General features: G+C 41.9%; 1 protein-coding gene across 1 annotated transcript in view; it reads right to left on the bottom strand.

The window, feature by feature from the left end:
- csmd3b (CUB and Sushi multiple domains 3b) overlaps positions 1-27,725 on the bottom strand; it is a 325,003-nt gene that overhangs the window by 126,734 nt on the left and 170,544 nt on the right. Inside the window, exons 5-6 of the mRNA XM_041956121.1 lie at positions 27,183-27,390; positions 6,429-6,541 (exon numbers count right to left, since the gene is read on the bottom strand). Coding sequence (XP_041812055.1) covers positions 6,429-6,541; positions 27,183-27,390 — 321 coding nt within the window. The remainder of the gene's footprint in view (positions 1-6,428; positions 6,542-27,182; positions 27,391-27,725) is intronic.

Raw genomic sequence — 27,725 nt, 5'->3', positions numbered from 1 at the left:
CATAATTGATTATAATTCATAAAGCCATTTCATGTATAATTGGACTGTTTTTTCACCAGGTCTGGAATGATCAGCTTGTTTCCTCCACTTATCTAATAATTTCTTCAAATTCAGTTAAAACCCTCAAATTTAGCCCAAACAAAGACTCCATGTTTTTATGTCAGCGCCAACTGCATGTCGCAGGCACCCTCACCACTTTATGGTCCATGTGTAAGACTTCGAAACAGCGTTGCAACCACAAATGCAGTTAGTTAATGATGTGCTCCTTCACCTTTGAAGTAAAGCTGTAGTACTGCAGGCAGCAAGCCAATTAAAGGAGCATTCTAAAGTTTGCAGTTTATATTAGAGCAGACAAACAACCTGTAATACAGTCCTCAAACTGTGCTTGTGTATTTTTGGTCTTGGAGAAGTGACAAAAATGATCCGACCTTCCAAACTCAGTTAATAGGGAGGATGGCTTTGATGCAGGCCCGTGCACACCGCTGCGGCATGTGGAGACATCCAGAGCTTGACAGGCGTTCAGCATATTTCTAGCTGGAGGAGCAGTTACCTGAATGGCTTGCTGGTGGCTGGATGACTGGTCCATGGTGACTGTGACTCACAGGCTGACTGAAAGCATGTGTGACTCACTGGCTGTCTAGGTATCCACGGCGTTTCCCCTAGTTCTTGTTATAAATAATTACATGGCGAGAATGGTTTTCTTGAAAAAATTATGACCCTGGAAAAGATAAAAGTTGACCTATTTAAAGGGTAAATTCACTGTAAAATCATGTTCTCATACATTATTCCTGTAGCGGTTGACAACTGAAGTTTATTTGGCAACATGAATCACTGGTTTCTGGCTTTGGGGGAGAGCGGCTCATGTTCTTTTTTTAATTTAACAGGCAAGATGATTGCGAACACATATCCACTTCCAGCTGCAGCCTAGGGGTGTATTTGCTGAGAGGGGGGGTGAGACCATACTGTAACACACCCGGTCACATCTGGAAGCTGGCTTGTTCTACCACTACACATGGCAACGCAACAGCTGGGTTTCAGTGCTTTGCTGAAGGGCACTTTGAGCATCACTCAGTCTTTTAACACGGCATAGCTGCCCCAGCTTGTCCACAGATTCAAACCTGCAGTCTTTATTTCCTAAACACGCTGCTGTCTCTCCAGCTACCACGAGTCTGTCATCAAACTCCAATCTATAGAAGTTACATGCATAAAAAAAGACTAAACTTGTACAATAAAGAATTCAATCTGATTTGCTGTGGCAGTGTAAACGCCTTCAGGTCTCAAATGGTGATTGCAGCAATGAAGCTTTTTGCAAAAAATTCAAGCAGGAACAGAATTATCCTTCTAATTTGTTCATCACATTAGGGATCCACCACAGTTATTATCCAATGACTTTACTGGGAATTGTTTGCAGGCTCCCTGTCAACAAATGATCATCCTGGCCGAAGGATATTTAAACTATTTTCCCCGTTACGCCTCTCTACTGTCATCGCTGTCTATGTCACTTCGCCACCCTATCACCCAAGTGCCAAAACTCCCTCCATGCGTTCCAAGGGGGTGTCAGAGTGGCTGCAATTTGTAGGGTTTTACCTCACTTAAATGAATCTAACTCACAGGATCAACTCTAGAGAGAGAGAGACCATCTACATTTTGTTTATGTGTGGTGTCTTTCCTGATTGAAATATGGTTAAAATACATCCACTGACTTTATAGGGAAAATATTTTCTGAGGACTGACTGAGGACACTGAACTGACAGCATCTGAGTTTTCACATCGTATGTTTTACATATAGCTGTAATATTACAAAAAAAAAAAAAAAAACATATTCACACTTTATTTTGTCGTTCTGGTGGTCTTACCGAAATTATGTGACTTTCAGTCTTTCTTTGCAATTTGTATGAAAAAAATTCAATCTACATCAACAACAAATGGGCCGATTTCTTGCAAACCCCCATGTGGCATTTTGGTCTACAGTCCACAGTGCAGACCTGAATGTTTTATTTAGCCAGGGACCCAGGGTGGGACACCACACTTACACAGCTCGGGTACCGTCCCCAGACGACATGCTGTGAGTACGAGAATGATTAAATGAACTTACAGCAGTTCCCAGGGAGAGACACTACATCAGTTCTGATTTCATCTTGGCCTGCAGTAAGACCCTATAGCGTCTTTCAAAACACACTCAGAACTCACTTATAATCTCTCTGCATTAGAGTGAACTGAATCTTTAAATGCATTTTGCTCCTGAGGAGAAAAGCATTTATTTTGCTCAGAGATGTAGATGTAGCTGAATAATAACTGAGCTTCAATTAAACATGCTAATGGACATTTAATGGTTGTGCTTGCGTTGAGCTATAAATTAGACAGTGAGGGGCAGAGAGATGATGCATGACATAATAACAAAACTGGCCAAAATTACAGAAATATATGAATATTACAGGACTATTTTTAAATAAATAAAAACAAGCCCTGTAATTTTCTCTGATTGACTCCAATTTCCTTTTCAATGAATACTTATTTAAACATGCTAGAATTTACAGATATTTGATCATTTCTATAAATGTCAAAAGGGCTGCCTGAGATGTCAAGAATAAAATGTAAATAAATAACGTAAATTGGAGTGATTTCTCCCTAACAAGATCACTATGCCCTCAGGAGAGATATTTGTTTTGAAATGGTTAATTCCTTAAATCAGGCTTGTCAACATATAGCCTATGGCATGTTTTAAAACCATGCCATTGTGAATCATTTTGAAATAACAATTAAGCATTCACATGGACAATTAACTCTGTAAATTTTGTTTGGCCATGCAGAGGAGCTGCAGGCTTTGCGTTACTAAATACTCTAGAACGCCAACAGGCTTTTCCTGCGTGGAGGAACACAGCCACCCATCCATCCACACACACATTCACCGTCTCTTCCTCTCAAGTAGTCGACAACAGCCATTTATGACAGCGGGACTTTCAAACTCTTATCATTAATATTTCAATATTTAGCCAAACTCACTGCCAAATGACTTGCCCCCTGAAACCCCCCACCTCTCTCTGGCTATCCGTCGCTCTCGTCTTGGCTCCTTCTCTGTTTTTCTCCGGTGGTTTCCGTCTGTCTTTCTCTTTTAAGCTCTTCTCTGGATCTCCTCACTGTTTTACCACCTCCCCTCTCTCTTTTCCTCTGTTGCTCCTTTGTGATGTTCTTTGTTTATTGCGGCCTCTCTGCCCCTGCTTCTTTGCAAACTTGGATAGAAATCATTGGGAGATTATTAGCAATTCAGAACTTCATAATTTGGGCCTCAGCAGAAGGAGGAGGTTTTTATGAGCTGAGTGGCTGACCTATAACACACACACACACACACACATACACACACACACAAACTGTCCTGCTAGCTGGCAGCACCGAGAGCCAAACATCTCCCTCTGAGGTCTCAAAGCAGCGTCTTATAAACTAAACTAATCCTGCCAAAGAATATTTGTTCATTTAGTCTCTCAGAGACAAATTTGGAATTGTTTTCACACAGTGTTTTTACACTTAACTAAACTAACCCTGCCAGAAGGCTGTGCCATTATAATTTATTCTCCTGGAGACAAGTAGACTTTAGTAGACCAGAACAGCATATGGCAGAGTTTAAAAAAAGAAAGAAGAACTGGATATCATTATGTGGAACTGTTTATAAGAAAGTGGAGGTGATGAACATGCGAAGTCTTCTAATTAAGAGAAATCAAATCTTAAGTGATTAGATGATAATAAATGCAGTAGAGCAGAGCACAGTAAAAGTATACTGCAAACAAACAGAGTACATGAAATCAGCAGGTGATCCATCGATCATCTGCATCTGCAGATGCTGCCAAAAGTCAACATTAGTATTTGTGAGAAAATATTCATCTGGTGAAGTTTTTCAAGATGTTCTACGGTATTAATCCGCAAGATTTTTAAGAGCAATGTGTGAAGATCTGGTTTCTTATTAGCAGTAACCTCTCCAGCCACCAAGCCTGGCTGTCTGCTAATGTGGAAGGACCAACAAGGTAATGCAGATGACTGACAGCTGACAGGAAGCAGCCAATCAATCACTAGCTTGTTAAGAACTCCACTAATTAATCAACTAACCTATCACACTGACACCCCTCATTAACATGTTGATTAACCTTTTAAACTAATTAAGATCAATTAAGATCAATCATACCAATTAAAAGCAAATCCCAAAGGGAGTGGTCAGGTTGCCTATCAATCAATCAAGGAGAATGTCTGAGAGAGCCAGAAGGAGAGAAGTGAAGAGAGGGTGGTTACGGACAAGAGGAGAGGACTGGATAGGAAAGAAAGATGAGAGGAGGAAGAGGGAGGAATAAATTAAAGGAGGGTCAAGGAGAAGGATGAGAGAGAGTAAAGATGTGTTGAAGAGAAGGGGGGAAGAAGGATGAGGTTTAATAATGACTTGAACTAAAAGCTAATTTCTAAAATGCATAATAAGCTGCATGTGTACATGAACAATACTTTACTTCCATCTCAATCAAACCTGTAAGTGGGTGTTCAACGTGTTTTTTTTTTTGGCAGTTTGCCTTTAGTTCACAGTGGAGACTCAAAAGAGAACCACAGACATCCGTCCATAGCGATCGTTCTTTAAAAACGAAACACAAGCAACATTCACTGTATGGTGTCATCTGGGGTCATATTCGACCTAATAAACTGCTCCTACCCACTGATTAGTAAATTACGCAGCGTTAATATAAAATGGCCACTGAATTAATTGCAGTTCCAATTCTTAATTGGCTTAATTGACCAGAGTCCCGCAAGTGGCACATCCAGTACAGCCAACACAGTGAAAATGCACGGGTTGATAAAGAAACCTCTCTTCAGGTCTGAATATTTAATGTCAGTCATTTCCCTGAGCACTAAGTGTCTTTTAAAGAGGAAAAGAGCTGGAATCAAACTGGAAAACAAACTAATTGGACTCTAAATGGTAAAATGCATTCAGTAGCTGTATGCATACACAGATATAAAGATAGAATTCATAACAGTTTTAGTTAAAGGGTTGGAAAAGTTACATAATACCAGCTATAAAACAATATTTCTTTAATATGGTTGGCATAAAACTTCACACTTGCTGATGTCACTGACACAACTTTGTACCTCCATAGCCAGATTCTCAGATGGTAACTTTTCCTGTGGGGAAACCGTGCCTTGTCTGACTGAGGAAAGATGAAGATCAATTGAAAGATGTTCAGAAAGCTTTCTCAGTGACAACAGTGACTGCTGCCGATAAAAATCGCAAATGACCATAATAACTGTCGAAAGGAACCACAGTGTTAACGATGTGTGTGTGAAAAACACACTGTTGTAGCGATAAAGAGACAGTGGGGGAAAAAGACATATACAAATACAAGTGCTGACAAACTAGACAAACAGGGCCCAGTTTTTAGGACCAGGTGTCTGCTCCTGCAAGGAGGCATTTTCGAAAGGTGCATGTGTTATTTTTCTAGCCCGACTCTCAACATTTCGGCGACCTGCTGTGAACTTGAATGTGCTGAAGACAGAGAGGGGGCACAGGGGGAAGCGTGTGAGTAATCATCAAGTGGCACAGTAAAATTTTGGTGCCAAGCATGACTGTGATTTACACCTGTGCTGCCGCTTACTCGGACCAGGTTACTGAGACATGGAGGAAGGCACGCTGCACTGTTTCCATGATTTTGGTTTAGACTACAGTAGTTTAGCTTTACAACAATAGGTGTGCCACACGCCTCTGGTCACTGAAATACCAAACACAGCTCGATGTCCTGTGGACCTTGTGATGTTTAATGGACTTGGTGCTCCATGCGCAAGTAATTCATAAAAACAGGCCAACAGTGCTTAAAATTACACAAGAACAAGAGGTGATCTGAGCATAAATATAAACCCTATCTGTTCCAGGCTGGCTGCGTAGCTGTTCCACACATTCAGCTCTTATTATCACCGCTGGGAGACACCGACGTAGCCAAATGAATTTGCTAATGTTTTCCACCAAAGAGATCTTATTATAAGTCTATGAGCAGCTACCCCAGAGAAAAAGAAAAAGAGTAAAAGAGAGAGGAAGAGAGATGCAGGAGACAGTGAGATAAAACTGTTGTGGAGAAGAGACGGTAGGATTGGAGTCAACAGGCGTAATTAAAGGGAGACAGAGACAAGATGAAAAACTGTCAGTTGAAAAGGAGAAAACACGAAACAGAGAAACAAAAAGAAAAGAGGAATGCAAAAAAGTTAAAACAGAACTTCGAAAAATCTGTCGTTAGCAAACACAAAGACATCTGTAGATACTGGATATAGAGAGTCCTGTTTATCACAAATGAACTCTCTTTAAGTGTGTGTGTGTGTGTGTGTGTGTGTGTGTGTGTTAGTGTGTGTGTGTGTGTGTGTACATTAAGATGCCTGTCTCGGTGGATGTTACCACATCTTACCCGTCTTACCTTGATAATGTGCACTGAAACCACGGTAACGGTGATTGCCATCAGTCACAAAATGCAGTCGGAGCCAGTTCTTGTTGCTAACGATGGGAGAGGGGACGTTACTGCCTGACAACCTGTAACAAAGACAGAGGGAACTTTTGTAAGAAACAGAAAAATGCGCACACACACACACACACACACACAGAAACATACACTTACAGAACCTTAACCCTTGCCCTTTTTTCCCAACTCATCCTACACTATGTCCTTGAGGATCTGGCAGAATGACCGAGTGCTGAAGAAATGTCCTCGCTCTGAAGGTCTTCAAATTTAATCGGCTTGTTTAAAGACAGAAGTGCACAACACGCACACATGCATGTATGAGTACATGCAAAAAATTGCTTGTCTCAGGGGGAGCAGAGAAAACAGACAAAACCGTGTAGCCACTGTGTTACAGAACAAAGCTGAAGTCTGTAAAACAAGAGTCAGCCTGTAAAGATGTCACTGACACTATAACATCAGCCTGAGGTTTGGCTTACTTTAACTTAAGATTCCTTTCATTTTCTCCATCTTGCTTGTGTACCCTCAGTGCGTGTGTGTTTAGGTGCTGTCTACAATGACGCGAGAACAAAGTCAATCGTGTCTCTACTGACACAGACTGAATTACCTACGGTGTCAGGACGTCACCGCCCAGTACAACCGGCGTGTCTCTGCAGCTGCACTGGAGTAACGGGGGATTATGCTGCATGCTCGAGGGTGTCTCAACCAGTCTTAATGAAATGGGAAACGCCATTTCTTATTCATTGTTGTCGCCAAGCTTGCCAGATCTTGCCAGCTGCTTAGGGGATTTGACCCAACAACTCTAATCAACTTAACTCTCTTTTGGCTCGTGTCTGATAGAAGCTGCTGTTGTATTGGACCACATTATAGTGGTTATTATTATTGCAAATACTTTGTCCCCTCTATTTACCAAAATTATCCCTAACAGACTAGTATATGCTAATATGACAGGGTTTCAATCAAGTGCTGGACTGTAAGACTACAATGTACCACCTTTAACAATATTAGCTTTTTTCATTGAAGCATGCTTATGAATTAAGATTTTGATGATGCACAGCACCAGTAGATAGGACCCAATCTGCACCCCCTTCATCAAGAGGGGAGGATAAGATCCCTTAATTGGCTGAAAAGATGAACAAGGCTCTTGTGGTTGGCAAAGTGAAGAGGGTTAGGTCACAGTTGGCAGCCGAAGAGGAGGTGACTGCTTTCCAGTTGACACTTAGAGAATAAAACACCCGTGTTCCTGTATGACTTCAAATATCTGCAGCTGAAATGCAATCTCTGCTGGCAATAATCCCCCTCTATACATCAGTGCTTTGATGTATGGTGCTTTCATCTTGTAGCGCCGGCCAACAGGTGCTGTTCCCCTCCCATTACATTTTCATAGTGTAATATCACCTTGGCTGCTACATTTGAGACATAGGTACGCACACGCGTTAACAGTGTGGAATATGAAGTGGACTGCCCTCTCCTGTTCACTTGTCTCCTTCTATAAGCTCCTGCTGTTAACCTTTGCAGTCCATTAATATCAACATACGCACATGCACGCAAAATGCATGCTCACACACACATGGATAGTGGAGTTACAGCATACAGTATACACCCATGCCCTCTACTAACAGTGGTTTAAAGTGGAGCACAAGAATGCTGAGGAGGTGTTTTAGAAAGTGTGTCTTTGTGGTTGTTGGTTTGTGTGTGTGTGTGTGCATTGGTTTGTGTGTTTGTGTGTGTGTGTGTGTGAGCGAGACAGAGAGAGGGTCACCTTGTGCCCTAGATCAGTAGGATTCTCTGATGTCTGCTATTAGTCACACACACACACACACACACACACACACACACACACACACAGAGTGGTTTCACAGGCTCGAACCGCCTGATTTACATCGTAAATACAGTGCCAACACAGCAAAACAAGAACACAACTGTAAATGTAGGTGAACAATGAATGAGAAAGAAATGTTGCAGGTCCGATTTTTTGGAACTTGGGTCATTAAAATTGCTCGGTAATTTCAATTAATTTTGTTAGCTGCAGAAGAATCCATAAACTTTACATTAAGTATTTTCAAGGCATTTTGCTTTTATTACAGGCACTTATAGAGGGATGAGTGGAAACAAGGAGGGGGAAAGAAGCAACAAAGTTTTGGGGTCGGACTCAAACCAGGGACACCGGTCACCCCCCTGTGGATCACATTCAGACAGGCTCTTGAAATTGCTTGCAAATGAAAATACACTTTGGCAAATCAATGCTGGATTAGTCTTTCAGCTGGGAGAGAGACTGGCCAGTGAACTGAAGAGATGGAAGAGGTTTAGATATTTGAAATGCTGGACAATGATTACTGACATCTGAGTCCAGAGAATGACACAATTAGAAATTTCAAATGTCAACACATGTCAGTCATCCATTTATCAGCACGGATCTGGACAAAGATGATTACCTCAAATTACCTGTGAAATATAGGAAAACTAGAAATAAAGACAAACAAATCCAGAATATCTTCATGTATTGTTGCTTGGATGAAGAGATGAAGTAAAGTCATGGAACCGGCTGGACTTTTTGACTAAAAAAGGAACATTAGTCTGGCCAGACACCAGATTCTATCATACCCGACTGGAAAGTTTAGATTCACATTTACAGCAAAGTATGCAGCGCTGAAAAAGAGAAATAAATGTTATAGAATTTTAAATTAGGAGACGTTTTGTTACTGTACTGTTTTAGATTATGAGATACTTGTCTGCCTCCGCTGTGCACAGACTGTAAAAGATTATGATGCATACTTAATAACAATTACAACAACAGGTATGGAAGCAAGATGAGTACCAACTCTCAAGGGAACCTCGAGTACCCAAAATAGATTAACCTTTTCCAAAGAAAGAACTAGCACTAGCCTCGTCTTAGACCACGTACTGTAACATGGTCAGACAGCTTGTGTCTAACATGTGGAGCACAATGTACCAGTCCCTCAGAGAATGGACATCATGTCCTGAGCTAACGGGTGCCACTTCAGAAAGATCTGCTCCTTCTGTCTCTCTATAAATGTATAATCTTTCTGTCCTTACTACATGTGTCAAACACAAGTATAATCTGGTGCAAGATTCAGAAGTTCTGTTTGTAGGTGAACTTTTTTTTTCCATTCTTCTCTTTCCTCTCTACAATCCCCTGCCACATTTTCTTTCTCTGTTTACTTCTCTATCCTGCCCCCCTTCATCATCTCCCTCTCTCTTCTCTGTCTCTTCATATGTGCAGTCTCTCTCTCACACACATATTATTCATTTTTACAGCTCTTAATTCTCTTCCTGCTATGACATCATTACCCAGAGTGCATCATTAAGGGTAGAGTGTGTGCATACTCAATCTGTTCCAATATTAAAATAGGAATTAAATCATAAATCTATACAGAGAGCCTGTGTGTGCCATGTTAAAATATTAAACTGCATGCTCAGGAAGCACTTAACAACTCTGAGCCGCAGGATGAAGGTATAATTAGAAAAACCTCTCCTGTAGCAGTAGCTGGAAGGTTACAGAAACAAGCCGGCGACTAAAAAGGTCACCAATCTGGATCCCCACAGCAGCTGGGAACACATCCTCCTCATGCTCTTTGTCTTAGCAAAAAATGGCTGAGATGTAGCACAGCTTCTGCGTGGGTCCCAGGCATGGATGTACATGAAAGACGACGATCTGGAAAAAAAGACCATGCGTGCTCGGCAACTACTCGCATGTATAATTAAAGCGTAAAATGACGCTTCCAGCGGAACGCCTAATACTTCCTAAAAAACATCAGCCTCTAAACTGCTGAGAAGCTAGTTGATTTTCCCCGTGTGGACAATTTGTAATGCATTATTAAATCATTCATCTATGCTGATAGCTTCTGTCTGTGACTGGTAAGTGTTCTCCCACGATATCTGCTATAAAAGCACTTCAGAGCTGCCCGGAGGTATTATAGATCATCTTCAGATGGGCTCCAAATTAAACTTTTTTATTACCTTGGTCTGAGAGGGTGTGCCACTCTGTGACTTGACAGTGACATCGGTGTAAAATACACTGGGTGAGTAACACTTTAAAACATCTGAAAGTGGAAATACAGTAAGTTTTGTGAAGATGTCATGGACCATCAACAAAGCTTGTAGGACTGCTTGTTTGCATGAAATAACAGATGTGGGTATTCCTCAAGAAATCTGAGTTGAAAGAAGGGCTCTCAGTTGTTACCTGGGTGCACTTAACTGCTGTGGACTTCATTTTACTAACAGATTTTTTGCAACACATTTAAGAATCAGATTTAGTTTAAAAAACACTGTGCGAGATGGTCTCTTGTTCCCATCTTGAAAGCAAGTGCCCCTCTCTGGAGGGTCAAAGGAAATTACTTGCTCTGGTGATATTTCCTCTCACACAACACCGTTGTACAAAGCACAGTAGAGCCCAGTGCACGAGCTGCTTTTGGGAGAAAATGCTGAATAATGCTCAAAACCTCATAGGGGTCTGTCAGCAATCAGCAACCAACGACGTTGTCCGAAATGTCCAAGGGGGTCACATTACAACTACTGTTGCCGGAAATTCCAAGTAAATATATTCAAAACGTACGAAACATCCATGTTAAACTACAACTAGGTACACTGGAAAAAAATGAAATACTGACATGGAGAGTGAGGGTGTAAACATTTATGTGTGTGTGTGTGTGTGTGTGTGTGTGTGTGTGTGTGTGTGTGCAGGAGACAGAGAATATCAAGTGGAGAGTTGCCAGAGGGAGCAAGAGAACATAATTGATTAAATACACAAGACCAAAGGAGCATCTCTTTCTCTCTCCATCTCTCTGTCTACCATCCTCCCATCCATCCTCTGTGCCTCTCCTCCTCCACGGAAATACAAACCTGCGAGTCCACCGGCAGTGTTGGAATGAGAGAGACGGAGGGGGGAGGAAATAAAGAAGCATGGGGTGGAAGGAGGGCGGAAAGAGGCAGAGATCGATGGTGGTACAGGGAGACGTGGAGGGAAGCAGGGAGGGGGTGAGGAAGACACACAGAGTCTGACAGAGGTACACTGGTTCGTTTGTTAACTTGTTAATTATTCATTTTAGCATTTAAGCAGAATGTAATCACGAAACACAGAAGCAGAATTACTAGAAAGCAGAGTTTAGTGCGGGTAATTTATAAACAACATTGAACAAAAAGGTCATTTTCTGCCAGGCTGAATACATGACAGGAGACATACGACAATCAAATAAGGGGTTCACACTTTTCACAGCTTCCTTCTGGAAATTATAGCAGTTCGCTAATTTGCTGTGATTGTACATGTTTTTAGAATACAAAAAAATAATCGAAAAATCAGCAGAGGACTGTGTGTCCAGCATTTTTTACTTTACTTTTCAAAAACAATGGCAAAATTAGCCATACAACAAGTTTAAAATTAGGTTTTGATGCTATGTTATATCTCAGCTCAGTGACAGAGGTTCAGTCTTCTGTCTTGGCATTCGTGTTGTTGTATACTACGACGACACACGGTGCGATCTGCAGATTGTGATAGCACCTCTCGCGCTCTTAACTTCAAATTGCTTGTTAATCACAGCCGTGCTCAGCCAGAGAATGTATGAAAGTTGTAAACAATCTGTTTACTCTACTGTAGAACAGAGTGTACCAGCTCAGACAAGTTCCTAGATGTTTTCTGTTATGTAAGCAGCTCCCACAAACTTTCATTTTTCACAACATGCTGTTGCTTCGACTCTGAACTGCTGCATAAAAATGTATTTCAAATGAAAAGCACCTTTCATCATAAGATTTATCTCTGCTGCTCTTTGGTGCAAAGTGCAATCGCAGTCATCGAGGTCGAAAGGTTCCGTGCAGTCCAGCTCTTACGTGAGCTGTTGCATTGTCCACTGTGGACGTTCTTGTCTGCTTTAAGCCTTCACTGCACAGTGAAGAGACTGACAGGAAATATGGGGAGAGAGATGGGGGTATGACATGCGAGAGGGTCACGTGACGACATACCAAGGCGTTCCCACTGTGGATGTTCTAGTTTAAGTGGCGCCTTGCACAGAAAAGTCAGGTGACGCTGGACAATGTGATTATCTGTCTTGAGAGACTGTGCATGTGAAGAGTTTCTACCCACTGTGTAATGAATGGTTTTTCCACACACACGCAGAACCCTTTCATCAGTGGGTTTTATATCATGTGGGTTAGAGAGCCATACGAGCCCAGGGTAACTTTTGTGTGTCCACATGCTGTGTGTTTGTGTGTCTGCTTGTGTGTGTGTGTGCGTGGCTATTCATGAGACGGTGGGGGAACGCTACTTAATCAGGCAATCTGTCTTAATAGCCTCCTCTAATTAAGACAGGAGGGAACTGCCACACACACACACACACACCTGCAAACACACACGTGCATGCAGAGAGAGAAGGGTAGCGTGGGGGGGGGCACACACATGCGTGCACGCAGACAAATAAGCGCGCACACACACACACGCGGCAGGAGCGTTGGGCTGAATGAAGTCTAGGTGGAGCTATAATCAATCAGCATACAGAGATAGAGAAGTCCTGTGTGTGTGTGTGTGTGTGTGTGCATGCGATTGTTTGGATACAATGCGTACGTATGTGTTTGAGCGCGTTGTTTATATGTGTGCGTGTGTGTTCGTGCTCGAAGGAGCGTGCCTGCTGTGTCACCCTCCATCAATCTCAAGTGGGCAGAGAGTAATCAGTGTTCACAACAGGACCCTGCTCTGTCTCTCCCTCCCCTCCCTTTATCTCATCTGAATTTCTCTCCTCCTCCTTGCTCGCCTCCTCAAAGAGCAGCAAGGTGGTTCTAAAACCAGCTTGTTGACACGGACAGCTGAGGGCTGTGGACTATACTGGGGGAGAACACACTCCGGCGTTGATAATTCATAAATAGAGCAAGTACTCTAGGCATTACCTTTGAGACCATTAAAATGACAAAATCACTTGTACATTTCTGCGGATGGCTTTCACAGCTTGTATTAGTCCCTAAGTTCCAAATAAGGGAGTTTTTAATCCAACAGCATCAAGTGAATAGACATAGACAGTTGGCTTCCAATTTTGCGGCAACAAGGCCCTTTAGTTGATGCTGGATTTTTGGTTTTGGATGAACTGGTATGCCAAAAGCGAGAGAGGCCTTATCTCCCAGCATCACTAACACCCTTGTAGCTCAATTGGAGCAAACCCCTGCAGCCATGTTCCAGAAGCTTGTGAAAAGCCTGAAACCAGAGGAGTGGAGGGTGCAATGGCAGCATACTAGCCTTCATGGTTTTGATACAAGAAGATTAAAATTGGTGTCCACAAACTTTTGGCCACCTTCAAAGTACATCTGAATAAACCAATATAAATCACAGCTGAAAATCATGTGGATGGCCCAAAGCACTGAATGCGACGCTTTAAAAAATACATTTAATGAGCATAATGATATAAATTCAGCTTGACAGAACTACTTTAAAGAGTTGATAACAATTTAACTGCTAAATAAATAAAACCTAAACTAAACAATACAGTTTTCCAGACAGAAACAGCTGAGTTTTGTTTATTATAGAGGGAAGGACCCTGTGTAAAACATTTCATACCATCTGTTGGGTAATTTATGCTTGTGATGGCAGAGCAAGCAGGTTACAAATCTAGCAAGCAACTTCTACTTCTTGATGTGGAGGAAAACACAGCCAAACACTCAGATACTGTATTACATCTAAGAGAAATACTGGCTTTGGCTTGTTACACTACAGAGTGACAAACCAGATTCAATATGGTATTTTGATGTCTGTCTACTTTTCTAAGGCTGAATAAATGCTGAATAAAATGTCATTTTATGATGTCATGTTAAACTGAATATGTATTTTTTCTTTAAATCAGGGGTGTGTTTTAAATACATTTACATACATCAGTGTTGGTAATTGTTATCATTAGGGAATAGATTTTGGTCTGTGTCTAACCATAAGGAAATGTAGCCCCATGCCTTTTAAGACTGATTGTGTTTCTTTGACTGAAAAAGCAAGAACTGGTGATAAAGGCAGTGAATACCACATAATGGAGTTAACAACCATTACGTCTCTAAATTATTCCCCCGTCTCTCTTCCCTTCTCCTTTCTCTCTTGTCTCCCGACTCTCTTCGTCCTCATGTCTTCCTCCTCTCTTACGCTCTCTCCAGGATTTTCTCTGTTCACTCCTTTCTTTTAGATCAGTCTCTACCCAGAAGCCATTGCAATTCTGGGCGGCTCCCTGCCTCTTCTCAAACTCTCTTTCCTGTGTGTGTGTACACGCCCGGCTGTGTGTGTGTTTGTGTGTGTGTGTGTGTAGCCTGCGGGACAGCACAGTAATCAGAGCAGAGACAGAGAATGGGAGAGAAAGTGGGAGAGAAGGGGGACAGGGACAAGGAGAGGGAGCTGGTGTTATTATTATTACATTACATTATAATTTCAGCAGCCGAGCTACTGACTATTCAATACACTTTCCAAGCTCATACCCAGGAACACACATAACCAAACACAGACATAAAACACACAGGCATACACAGACTGGGTCTCGTAGAGGGAATGACAATGACAGCGTATTTATGATGGGAGAATTCATTTGCTGTGGACTGGCCCAATTACATATTGTGCTCCAGTGGTGCTCAACCTCTGGCCCGGTCCCTCGGGTTTGGCTTAGCACCACCTGGAAAGGTTATTTGCTGCGAGAATGGTAAATATCACATTTCACTGGCCAGCAACGGTGACCTGCAAAAACACTGCTGCTGTAGTGATGACAATGTGTTCACTGTAATTAATGTCTGACAGTGTTTTCTCTGTGATAACAACATTTCATAGCCCTCGGAGTCAACAGAATTACGAAAAATTGCATTCAACTTAATGAGCGAACGTGAGATAATCAACTGGCTGCTGTCTTTGCTATGAGCGTTGCTATTTGGGACTAGGCTATTTCCAGGAACAAATGCGTTAATTCAGGAAGCTACATCGCTGATGCTTGAATTGTTTGTGGTTAGTGAAACCAAACAGCAAACTTAGAAGGCGTCGCTACAGTGTGACATCTCTGGTCTCCCTTTCTTCACTTTGTCTTGAATGTACTGCAGCGAGCGACAGAGAGCGAGCTGTACCCAGCATGCCGTTTGGCGGTGGAACAGTTAAGAGGGGTCCCTTCATACAGACAGATGATTAAAAAAGGTCAGCTGTGATTATTAAAGAAATGTCTTTCTGTGACTCAGCAGACTCTATTGAGTGCATATTCAATATTTCAGTGTTACAGACCTCCACCAAAACATAAAAAGTAATGCAACATCTGCCATTTTTTTTACCCCGAGAAATGCGGTTTGGAGTCTCTGCGAGCCACGGGCAATTGTTTGGCTGACAGCTGAAAAATACAAAGATCAAATGCGTACGAGATAATCGAGACTTAGCTCTGTCATGGTGCTCTGTGTAATTAAGTGCAAAAGTTGAAGACGCCTCAAAGCCCTCGAGTGGAAGTGACCTATTTTTGTTTTTTATGCTGAGTGAATGTGTATAACGTGACTTTGTTTGCATAAACACCATAATCTAATTATCATACACTAATCTAATTATAAACCTTACTTTGATTCTAAGAGTAATTTGATTAAGCTGTTTACTTGCATAGCAGAGGAGGATTTATCTTAATATACTCATCTTAATGCAATCTTTCATAGTGTGTGCTGATTGAATTCATTGTCAAATGCCTTTTCCCTTATAGGCAACAACAGTAGTAGGATCAGAAACCACCACCATCCCCCTTCTCCTTTTTCAGCTCTGCGGTTTGTCCAGATTTGAGACGTTAACGGCAGCTGTGAAAAGACAGTGGCTCTAAAAATGGACTCTTTTGCTGCACAGCCTGGGAGAACTCAGATGGACGGGCTTATTCAGCATATGGTGTTTACATCTCTGAGCAGCCTTCCTATATTGCTAATTTCACAGTTCTTCACACGTTTTAATCCCATCGCGAACACCCGCCGTATGACCCGAATTAGAGAAACGGTGGATTAAGTTGTTTACACGGCTTTAAATCTAATTGCAGTACTCCCATGATCACATTTATGTACAGGTAGCAACTGTCACAGAAAGGTTCTTTGTGCTCGTCTGTCTCCGTCTGTCCTACTCAACTCCCCCTCAGTGTCTCTGTCTCTTTCTTTCTACAACCTCTCTCCTCACCCATGAATCCCCCTGATGGCTTTCTCTTCCTGTGTCCTCCACTCCTCCATTGCTTTTATTCCTTCTTTCCACCTCTCTTCTCCTGTCAACTCTCATCTCGCCCCCCTCCCGCCCTCGTCCCTAGCTCTGCACCTCTGCTCTAGTCTCCTCCCAACCCCACCTTCTTACCTCTCATCTCCACTTCTTCTCTCCTGGCTCCTCTTGTCACCCCAATTGCCCTTTCTGCTCCCCTTGTCTACCCATTCCTCTCTTGTCTGCTGTCTCTTTGCCTCTCTTGTCTTCTTCTGCGTGACCTGACACCGCCTCCCTAAAACACCATGACACCTCGCTCGCCGTCCTCTCAGTTTGCCTTCCCCCTCACCTCTCCTTCCCTCTCTGGATCCCGCAAATAAGAGGGTGGGCTCCCAAAACATTTTGCTAACTTCTTCCACAGGCTATTAAAGGTGTAGGTTAATATTGGGGTAAATTTGCTTAGACATGCCTAGACAATAGAGTTGTAGACCTAAGTTACACTTTGGGCCACCAGAAATTGGATTTAAAAATTGATGCCCCCAGAGAAACACTGTGAAGGTCACTGGTATAACCTATAAACCTCAATGTTGCAAACAGATGCACAGGAAAATAGTCTGCATCATGAACTTGTTTAGGAGCTCTCACTGAGAGTCATTTGGCCTATGAATGTGTCTAGTGACTGATTCTCTGGAGTCCTCCTTGACTCTGAAATGAGTGGTTGATGTGATTTGGAACAGTTCATTTTGAGAAACAAGCAGGAGCAAACTGGAAAAAAGCAAAAACAACAGAAAAGACTCCTTGTCTGTGTGTTTGAGGTGTTGTCTTATTCGACTGCGATAAAGACAGCCACTTATCCTGATGCAACCACCCTGGCTACACATTGCCAGAGCACTGCGGTGGAAATTACAGCCGCATTTAACAATGTTTATCTAACTCAATAAACCCGGGAAATGAGAGATCAGAACATCAGAAAACCTTTGAGGCCATTTGTATTTGTTTTTATGTTTTACTGCTGAATCTGTCTTTCTAACCTACAAACATAACATATTAGAATGTGGATCAGTTTTTTCTTAAAGAGCAACTCAACACCAGGCTAAAAAGCAGCATTTTACTGCCAGGTTTTGAGAGCTTTGGCGTTGTTACAGGTTACGACAGCCAACAGTGATAATATACTAACAAATGCTGAAATGACACCACTGTCCATAACCAGGAGTAAACTGGTATGTTATCATCAGTAGGCCTGATAGGCAGCTGTCATGCAGGAAATGACTTAAATGGTAGCTAAGGTTGCAGCCTTGCTATTTGTAGCTAAATGCTCAAGTTCCTCAAGTCATTGCTTTAGCCCTGTATATATATAAACTGATCTGGCTTAAAATAATGAGCATGTATATGACTTGTTCTTGTGTGGTTACGTGGAGTTTATTGCAGTGTTGTGAGCAGTGATGAAAGTGTTCAAGATGCCCTGATCAATGGGATGCCTGAATTGAGTAGTTTCATCAGCTTACAGGTACACAGAAGAATTTTCCTCCAAGCTAAGCTCTGCTGACATTTAGTTTTTGCGCATCAAAAAGCTTTGTGTGTATCCTTGAGCCCTAAAAATACACACATTCATTCATCAACTTTTTTTTTCTACAAACATGAAACCTGCATTGTTTAAATCTATGTTTGCTTGCTGGCTGTTCCTGCATTTCGCCAGCACATGGCCAATTTTCTCAGCCCATTACAGGGACCCACTCATCAAAACATAGCCCCATTCTGCTACTAGTGGTTAGGAACTCCTCCGAGTACATTTAAGGCCTGCGAGGAAAGACTCTGACTGTTAAGATGTTTCTCCAAGCAGAGTCAGTCATTACTGGCAGAAACTGCTTTGTTTATACTGTATTTGAAATAATCTGATATGTGTGTGTATGTGTGTGTGTGTGTGTCTGTGTGCGCAACAGAAAAAGTGGTGTGTGTTTGTGTTCAAGGTCAACGTTCCATTTCCTATTAGAGATGGTGCTGCTATCCCAGCATCCTCTCTGCCAGCAGCATTGATTAGCACTCGGCAAGCATAACATCACGCACTCACACCCCCACACACACGCACGCACGCACACACTCACAAACACACACATACACATACTTAAAATCGCTGTGTCTCTTACTCGCAGCTCTTTTTGCTTCCCTCAAACAAATGTTAAGAGTGAGACAATGCTTCACTATTCGCTTTTCTCACGTAGACTCACACAAACATGTGATGACAGACGCAGACAGAACGGAACAAAGCTGAGCCGGGCAAAAGAACTCCACACAGAAAGAGTACATTTTGATTGATGATGTTGGAAAAAATCGTGTTTGTATCTCTGGGACTAACCTGGACTCTTTCCAATCATACAGTACTTGAACGTTTTTCTCCATTAAATCAAACCAAATCAGCAGGTTGGCCACACCTGTTACAATGGAGCAGCTGGACAGGTAGAAGGTCCAGAGTGTGCCATGCAATGCAATGCATTCCCAGGAACATGTGGATACTGTACATGTGAAAAGCAAACTTGAACAATGAACAAATAAGAATAATAAGGAAATAGCTTCTACCACACACCACCAAAATGCTAGTTGGTGGTGGGTTCCTAAGCTACTGTGTTGAGTTTCTTTGTGTACCTCCCACATGTACTTCAATAAATTTGGAAGAACAGTGATTTTTACTGAAATTAGTGCAACGCAGAAAGGAGAGAAAATGGTTTGAACGACAATTTAAGCAACTGAGTGCTTTTCTGGCCACTAAGAGACATCGACAGGGGCACTTCATTCATTTCAGGTATTTTTGGATGTCGACAGGTAGACTTGACGATTTGGTTTATGCTTCAGTGTACAGACAGTATGCCAACAGACTGGCTGGATGTAGCAGCTAGTCAAGCTGGTGTCAAGCGGATCAATCGCAGCTGTTGCCATGACATGTAGTTGAGTGCAGGACAGGCTACGTTGGGTAAGCGGCTACGCCATAGCTATGCTCTACTTACCCCGTAGATTTAACGCATTAAGCATAAATCAGGCTTAAGTCAGAACACGTCTGCGGATGGACCCTGGATGTGCAGGGCTTTAATATATTGGAACTTACCTACTTACCAATGCTGTAGAAACTACTTCAACTTTTGGTGTTTACAAGCTCCTCCACTCCCATAATTGCCTGGTGTGATTCTTAAGATGCTCTGTTTGGATTCACTCTGTTATGAGTACTCTCCTTGAGAGTATGAGTGAGAGTTCTGTTAAAGTATGTTTATTTAAACACATGGTTGTTCTGTTCTGGTGTAACTTTACTCAGTGGTTATGCCTGCATGTGTAACTGTGTAGTAAATCTTCACTCACTAACACCCGTATGGTCTAGTGGGTGTCGAGCTATTTAAATGCTCCAATTTGCTCCAGACTCAAGGAGATTCTTCACATTACTCTACTGCATTGCAACTGCATTGCTGAGCGTGTGCTGTGTGTGTTTGTGCCGTGTTCCATGTGTTGCTCTACACAGTATGAAATGTGATGCTGTTTATCATGGGCTTCACTATGTTGTTGAAGTGGGGTAGGAGGGTTGAGAGTGGGAGGGAGGATTTGATCTTGCCAAACTATCACTGAAACAGATGCTGTTATGTGCCCTTGGCACATACTGTTAGCTGCTGAAACACCAAGATGACCGAGATGACTCCGGACACTTACAGCTTCTATAACTGTCCGTGGTTAATATGTATGTGCTGACATGCAGTTGTCTCCCCTGCATTCATGTACATATGCAGAATGATGCATATGCAGTGCAATGTGTGCATGTGAGCATCTTTGTCACACTGTGGTGTCTGGGTAGAATTGACAGTCTGCTAAACCAACCTGCACACAGTGACATAACTCCAGGCACTTGGCAACATGGCTTCGACTTCAGGTATAAAACCTGACAAAGTTCATTTTTAGTGCCTCTAAAAAACAAATCCTTGACAAGCAAGAGATTGGTAGATGACAGACTTTGAATAGCCCTGTCCGCCATTACCATGAATTTGGTGACGGGCTGTCAAGTAGGTGCACCTAAGAGGGCTAAACAGCATGCGATACTCTGGAGTCATGCAGGGAGAGACACGCAAGACAGAGAGAGACAGACAGACAGACAGACAGACAGACAGATAGACAGATAGATAGATAGATAGATAGATAGATAGATAGATAGATAGATAGATAGATAGATAGATAGAAAAGTGAAAGAAACCGAGGAGAGGGCGATCAGTCTATTTTAGATGCTCTACTTGGTTTCAAGGGCAGCTGATTCGGAAACAACAAAATATAAAAAGTGTGTGTGCTTTTGATGTGTGTGTGTGTGTGTGTGTGTGTGTGTGTATGTGTGTGTGTGTGTCTGCATTAGTGTGCGTAGTGTTAGGCTAGGATTACAGGCACTTAGCTCACAGCGATATACTACTCTCATAGGTGCGAGCACAGCTCTCTGCATACTGATAAGACACAAGAAGGAGAAGGAGAGTCTCTGCGAGTACGTGTGTGTGTGTGTGTGTGTGTTGGTGAGACCGCTGTTGTCAGTCCTGTAGCAACTGATCAACACATAAATTCTTCCACACACTCCCATATTAGCAAATCAGCCATTAGCTTTCTCTGCCAATTGCCATTGGAAATTAGCATTTTCGCTATTAGCTTTCGAAAATTGTTGATGGAAATTAGTATATCAGCACTTAGCGTTTGCCATTGCAATTGCTAAGCAATCAGGAGGCATGTCCTAGTTTTCAGAAAGACTCTGCTGCAACAAAAGGGTCAGTGGTTCAAATCCTGCAACAGCCAGTGCAGCCACTTGTTTTCATACACTAAATATTCTTTAAGGACTTTGTCTAGAGAAAGAGTGACACATATAAAGACATGTACAAATACTTAATATTAGCAAGAAGGTTAATTGATAGTTAGATACTAGAATATTCTCGTGTTTCAATTTCCCATGAAAGCGAGCATCCTTTGAATTCAGATTGTCTGGGTGTTTATTAAGCCTACAATGAACACAGATCTCATTTGCATGCTTTTACATAGACTATCGCGCGCAGGTTGGAAATTATGTTATGAGTCTTAGGACTTTCTCAGGGACACTCATTGGCCAAGTCATCCTCTAATGCATCCCTAAGTTGGCAGGTAATCTTGCGAATATTTATCTGTCCTCCATTTCTTCCACTTTGGAACCGTGATTTGGCTGTTACATAAAAAGAAATGACTGCGCACATCAGGAGCATAAAATGGAAACACCTATGTAAAATACGCCAAAACTGTACTTAAGTACTATATATACTATGTTACTCTTCAACACTGAGAAGGGATGACATGTACTTGAAAACAGCAGATGCATACAGTGAGAACACAGTTAACAGCCTCATCAAATCGCTGGGAAACATAAGAAACAGTTGTCATCACTGCTGAACAAGCCGCAGAGAGAGCAACAGTCTCGTGTTTCTATTGTTTCTGGTTTCGTGTACAGCACCTGACCAGCGTTCTCAGTGTGCACATGCTACCTCAAACAGGCCTTGGGAACACACCAAAGGAATAGAGGACTGACAACGGATCCCTGCCAGTCCAAACAGAAACAGCTGGGCCAGCTTCACCGCCTGCTAAGTGCAAACAACGCTAACGGCATTCACATCCATTTGAGTCTGATGGCAAAATCACTTCAAAACAATGATCCCTGCCTCGCAAATTAAAGGTCACAATGTGCTTCACATTCCTCTCTGATATGAGCAACTTCTTTGCAAACAAGGTGAGACAATCTCAACAGTCTCAATCGATTACACAGAAATCTCTAATTGCTGATATGTACTGTAGAGCTGTGATTTAGAGTATTTAGTATGCAACCTGCTCCATTGTTTTAATGTCATTTCAATGTGTCTCTTCAGTCCATAATCATCATCATCCTGATAAGACAGATAAACAAAGGTTGTTTACAGAGAAAGGGGATAAAAACAGTATTGTTTATAGTTTGACATTTTGCCAATGGCAAGCTTCAGGAGTTTTCATGGGGACAAAGAGGACAAGTATCAACTGATGCTACCTGTACACCGAGAGAGAAGAGACATTGCAGGGTTGCACAACAAAGTTACACACATGCATATTTAATGATGCCAACAAACATATATACTTAAATAAAAAAAAGTCTTCAATCTTTGCATTGAGCCAATCGATACTAATTTTGCCACCTTTAGAGCTCTGAAAGGGTAAACACAGCCCCTTCTCATCACTGGAAAGTTACAGCCTTTTAGGGTGGAAAGGACCTCAATGATCAGGACTAAGTGATGGGTCAACTTCCCATCCCATCAAGCTTTGAGTGGAAAATATTTGGCATTTTTCCTTGATAAATGTTTTAGATGACTAACCAGTATCAAAAATGCCATTAATTTTTTTCATTTCAGCCCTTGGCCCCACCACATGCATAAACAGAAGGCAAACACAGATTGTCATCAGCATCCACTTACATCCCGCCAGCAGCGAGTAACATCCTTTTTTCCACCACAACAGACTGAATTCTTTAAGTCATGAAATCAATGCGCCCCCTCTGAGATCTTGGTCCATGCTAACTCAATACGCCGCAGAGTCCCTACTGATTTTCCAGCACACGTTCACATATAGCGCATTAAAAGACAGCGCAGACACATTCTGCAGCACATGTGTGCAGCAAATATACCATTCAACCTAATTCCAGAGGCGCTGTACTGTGTTGAAATAGGCTGTGGGCTTTGTAGCTCGCTGGAGAAAATGAACTAGATATGATGCATGTTTTCTGGTGTGGAGGTATTCAGCTGAGAAACCACATGGTGCATCCATGAGGGGATGCACCTGAAAAGCAACAACACTTCGGTACATTCTGGCATTTAACCAATGCAGAACAGGTACTACAGGGTCTAGCGCTGCCTGGTTCATGTCAAAAAACATTCTCTTGAGAATAACCGACAGCAGCCTGTACCATTCACAGGATGAAAGAATCCATGGGATCAGGCTGTTTATTCCAAAATCTGACCCTGTTATCAGGATGCCTCAAAAGGAACTGGATATTTCAGCGTGAACATTTATCCGCTCCTTAGGGGTTCAGTTTTGCTAACTTTATTAAGTGTTGTTTCATCTTTGCGTCTGACAGGAGTGGAACCATGGATTGACTTTGGCAATGCTGCACATCCGCTGCGAAGCTTGAAGAGTTGTGCTTTCTGCACTGTCCCTCTGAGCTTTGCATCATCTTAAACAAGTCTTTTCATGGCTTTTTCTGACATCTCTGATGAACAAGACACTCTTACCCACAGGAGTACTTTGTTTTCTTCTCAGGATGGAAGCCATTAAAGCCACTACAGTGTCCTGCGCATTCTAAAATGTACTTCTATAATTGTGTCTCGCTGAAAGGAACGAGCTGTTTGCATACATGGAGTGCTTACTAACATGGATAATAAGGTTGATGCCTGTTGATGTGCTCATGTCATGACACGGCCTCTGATTTGCTCCTGTGTATTTTCTGCTTGCCTACAATCCCTATAATTGTATGTATTTATACATTTACTACACCGTGTGGTTCGACTCATAAAGTTGCTACAAAATAATGAGCCAGGAGAAACCTCTGACGTTTAATTAAGGTCAGTTTAGCATCTTAAGTTACTCAGTTAGGCTATTTGGTATAAGTTTTGCTCCAGGCCGTACCTCTGAATGTCACTGCTCTCCTCGCAGCACAAAACCACATCCAATATATCAGCCTGGCCGCTGGATGAGACCCGTGGTGTGAGAAACATCAACACACAGACGAGAGACTCCAGAGTTAATCCAGCAAGTAAATAACTACACAGCAATACATTACACAAGCCAAGACACCAGTCAGGCTAAATCACACACTACCAGTCACCACCACATTATCCCCCAAAGGCCAACAATCTAACTCTGAGCAATAAATATTGGTCGTAAATACTCCTAAGAAGGTGATTTTTCACAGCAGTAAGGTTTTGTATTTGCCCCCAGTTCAGAATGAAAGCTTGACACAAATGATCTGAATGGCCTGTGCGAAGATGATATCTGGAACTATTGAGTACAGAAGGGCGTCTTTAGGCTTGTATTATGCACAGAATACTGAAGGTCAAATAAAATCAAAGCTAAATAAAATAAATAAAATAATAAAATAAAATAAAAAATAAATAAAAGTTGGCCCTTGACCTTTATTTTATCCTTCTTATCAGCTGTCTTATTGCCTCCTTGTCTTTCATGATAAATAGTGTTTTGCCTTTATTTAAAGTATTCTAGAATCACTTGCTACAAGATGTTGGGTTTTGTACGCAACTTCCTCAGCACGGTGCGCTCCGTGACCCAAACATTTAGTGTCAAAACAGTCTATTTATGTGCACAAATTTTTAGAACATGAGTTTTACCTGGAACATTTGGCATTAAGCTTGACCAGCATGCTACTCAGCTGTAGCATGCTGGTCAAGCTTAGGGAGCTTGACCAGCATGTATGGGAGCATTACAGTTTTCTGATTAATTACAGAGAAAATGGTGCTATAGGAGTGTTTATCTATGGATACGTGACCATACAAGTTTAAAGAATGCAAGATTACATGAAGCATATGATAAAAGTGCTCGAACTCTGCTATAATGTGCCATCATACTCCATTGTGTCTGCTCTGTATAATCAGCACAAGATGTTCAGGAATGATCAATAGTCTTATGACGGAGCATTAATGACATTTGTGCGGTTCAAGTTTCCGGCCTAAAGGGCAGAACCCTGTTGTTTCTGTGCTGCTTTAGTATTGTTACAATTATTAACATTATTTTTCTGCCACGACAGCTCAAATTGCAATGAGCTGGAATGAGCAAGACACACAAAACATGCCAAAATGGGTGCAGCAGCGTGGGACTGAGATATGTATTTCTATTATAAATGAGTAAGACCGGTCGGAAAACATGGCACCATCAACCCGAGAACTGTGTAAGAAATGCTGCAGGCTTTGTGATGATGAAACAAGCATGTGATTGGTCATTGAACCATGAATTTTGTGTTTTCTGACAAACAAGAAAACATGAGAATGAAGACTAAACCTTGGTTTACTGCGGCACAGAAAGGGTGTGAATAAGTGCATGTGATGAAATGTGACCAGCAGAGCATGATCGGCGACCAATGAGAGACATTAAAAGGTTTCTACCATGCAAGGTGACACCTGCTCATCAGGAGCAATGACCATTCACACACAGTCACACACACACTAGACTGCTGGGGGCCAGGGATCAAACCACTGACCTTCTGATGCACTTCCCAAGCCTCAACTGCCTCAAATTAGCAACATTTTGGTTGAATACTGCTGCTACTCAACAACCGTCTGAGTAGCAGTATTCAACTGCTGTCTCACTGCTATCCTGTGATTCTTTTAATATGATTGCAAGCACACACATACACACACACAAATACACAGGCACACATTAACAAGCAGGATGGTGTGCACATGTGTAGACATAGCAAAACTTTCCTAAAAGCACTCGCCTGGCCATTATTACTTCCAAATCAATGACGCACTAATATCCCTGACCGTGATTAGATTCAAATTGGTTACAGCAACAGCAATGGTTGATCGATACCCTAATTTACCAACGATCAATAAGCAGCCAGAGCAATAAAATATTGTTATGAGTGACCCATCTGAAAACACATAAGAAAGTAATAGAAAAACATGCAAACTAGTTAATTCATCTGTAAAATATGAGGCCCATGCTGAGGGAATACACATAAAGGTCCCAATGAGGTTAACGTAAATGCACGCACGCGCACACAAACACACACACACACACCACACTTTAAGATTTAATTTATTTATTTTTTTCATGAAAAAAATGCTGTACTTCAAGAACAAGAGATAAAAACTGTACTTTATATCTGCAATAACGTTTTCATTTTATTACCTGTTCTTACTTGAGTTCTAACTTCTTTTTATTACCTGTTCTAACTTTTTTATTATTGTACTCCAAGTGTGGTTAAATTGTTCCATAAACTCAGCAGTTATGTGACTACACCATCTTTGCAGAAATGCCAGGTCAGAAATGTCAACTGAGTCCTTTCCTGATTTTCAAAGTATGGATTAGGACCAAGAGAACATATGTCAAAACCAGCCGAGGCACAGTGGCTCTCTATTGTGCTGGGTTCTATGATGCTCTGCATTTGTTTGGATATGTCAATTTTAACATGTGCCTGCATTTATGAGATAATGGATTTTCACACAAGGCGTTTTTAATATTTAGGCCATTGGGTCTAAACCTTAATATCCACTCCTGAGTTTTTTTTGTATGACATGTACATATTTTTCATTTTACCATCCGGCTAATTACACCTGGAAAAACATCCGATACCCTTCTGCAATTTAACACTGAACCGTGACTCATCCCTCCACTTCAATTCAGAAATTGCTCTAAAACATCAAATATTGACTCTGACGGAGATAAACCGATGGTTCTGCCATGTCCACATTATCAAACTTCTCAGCAGCACAATGACCGCAGCACACACACACACACATTTTGAATGTATGAATAAATTCATGGCTGAAGTGACTCACCAAATGGTTGGTGGTTCAGACCCCTCCACTTCCAGGTAGTCATACTTCTCCTCTGTCTGGAAGTCTGTAAAGATGACAGAGATGGTGTCTCCAGGTTCGGCCAATAGGATCCAAGTACAGTCGGCCTGGTTACCATAGTTGCCGGGGTAACCGGGACTGGTCACCACCCCACTGCCGCCCCTCACAGTGCCCCCACATGTGTCCTCAGCTGTCAATCAAATCAGAGTGACAAATAGAAAACCTGGGTTAGGGAGAGGAGGAGGGACTGAGGGGCGGACTTTTTTTTTTAAATTCAATTTCTTGCTTTTTGAATTGACTGTTTTGAGTGATTTTGATACAGTGGGTCAATTAACAAATGAACCAATTCAGTTTAGAGATCAGATTTGATTCTCAGCAGACCTAGCATGACTATTTCTCAAACCACTCAAGTATGTTACAGTTCAGCCAGCCCAACTCCCCACCTCTCTCCCTCTATGAGGTGATTTTTCTCAGTTACCTTAATTTTAGTATATTACAGGTCAACTCTTTGCTCTCAACTCCTAG

Source organism: Chelmon rostratus, chromosome 16 (genome assembly GCF_017976325.1).
Source record: "Chelmon rostratus isolate fCheRos1 chromosome 16, fCheRos1.pri, whole genome shotgun sequence".
Lineage (NCBI taxonomy): Eukaryota > Metazoa > Chordata > Actinopteri > Chaetodontiformes > Chaetodontidae > Chelmon > Chelmon rostratus.
Note: the sequence above shows the minus strand (reverse complement) of the source record. Positions and strands in the feature narration are given on the sequence as shown.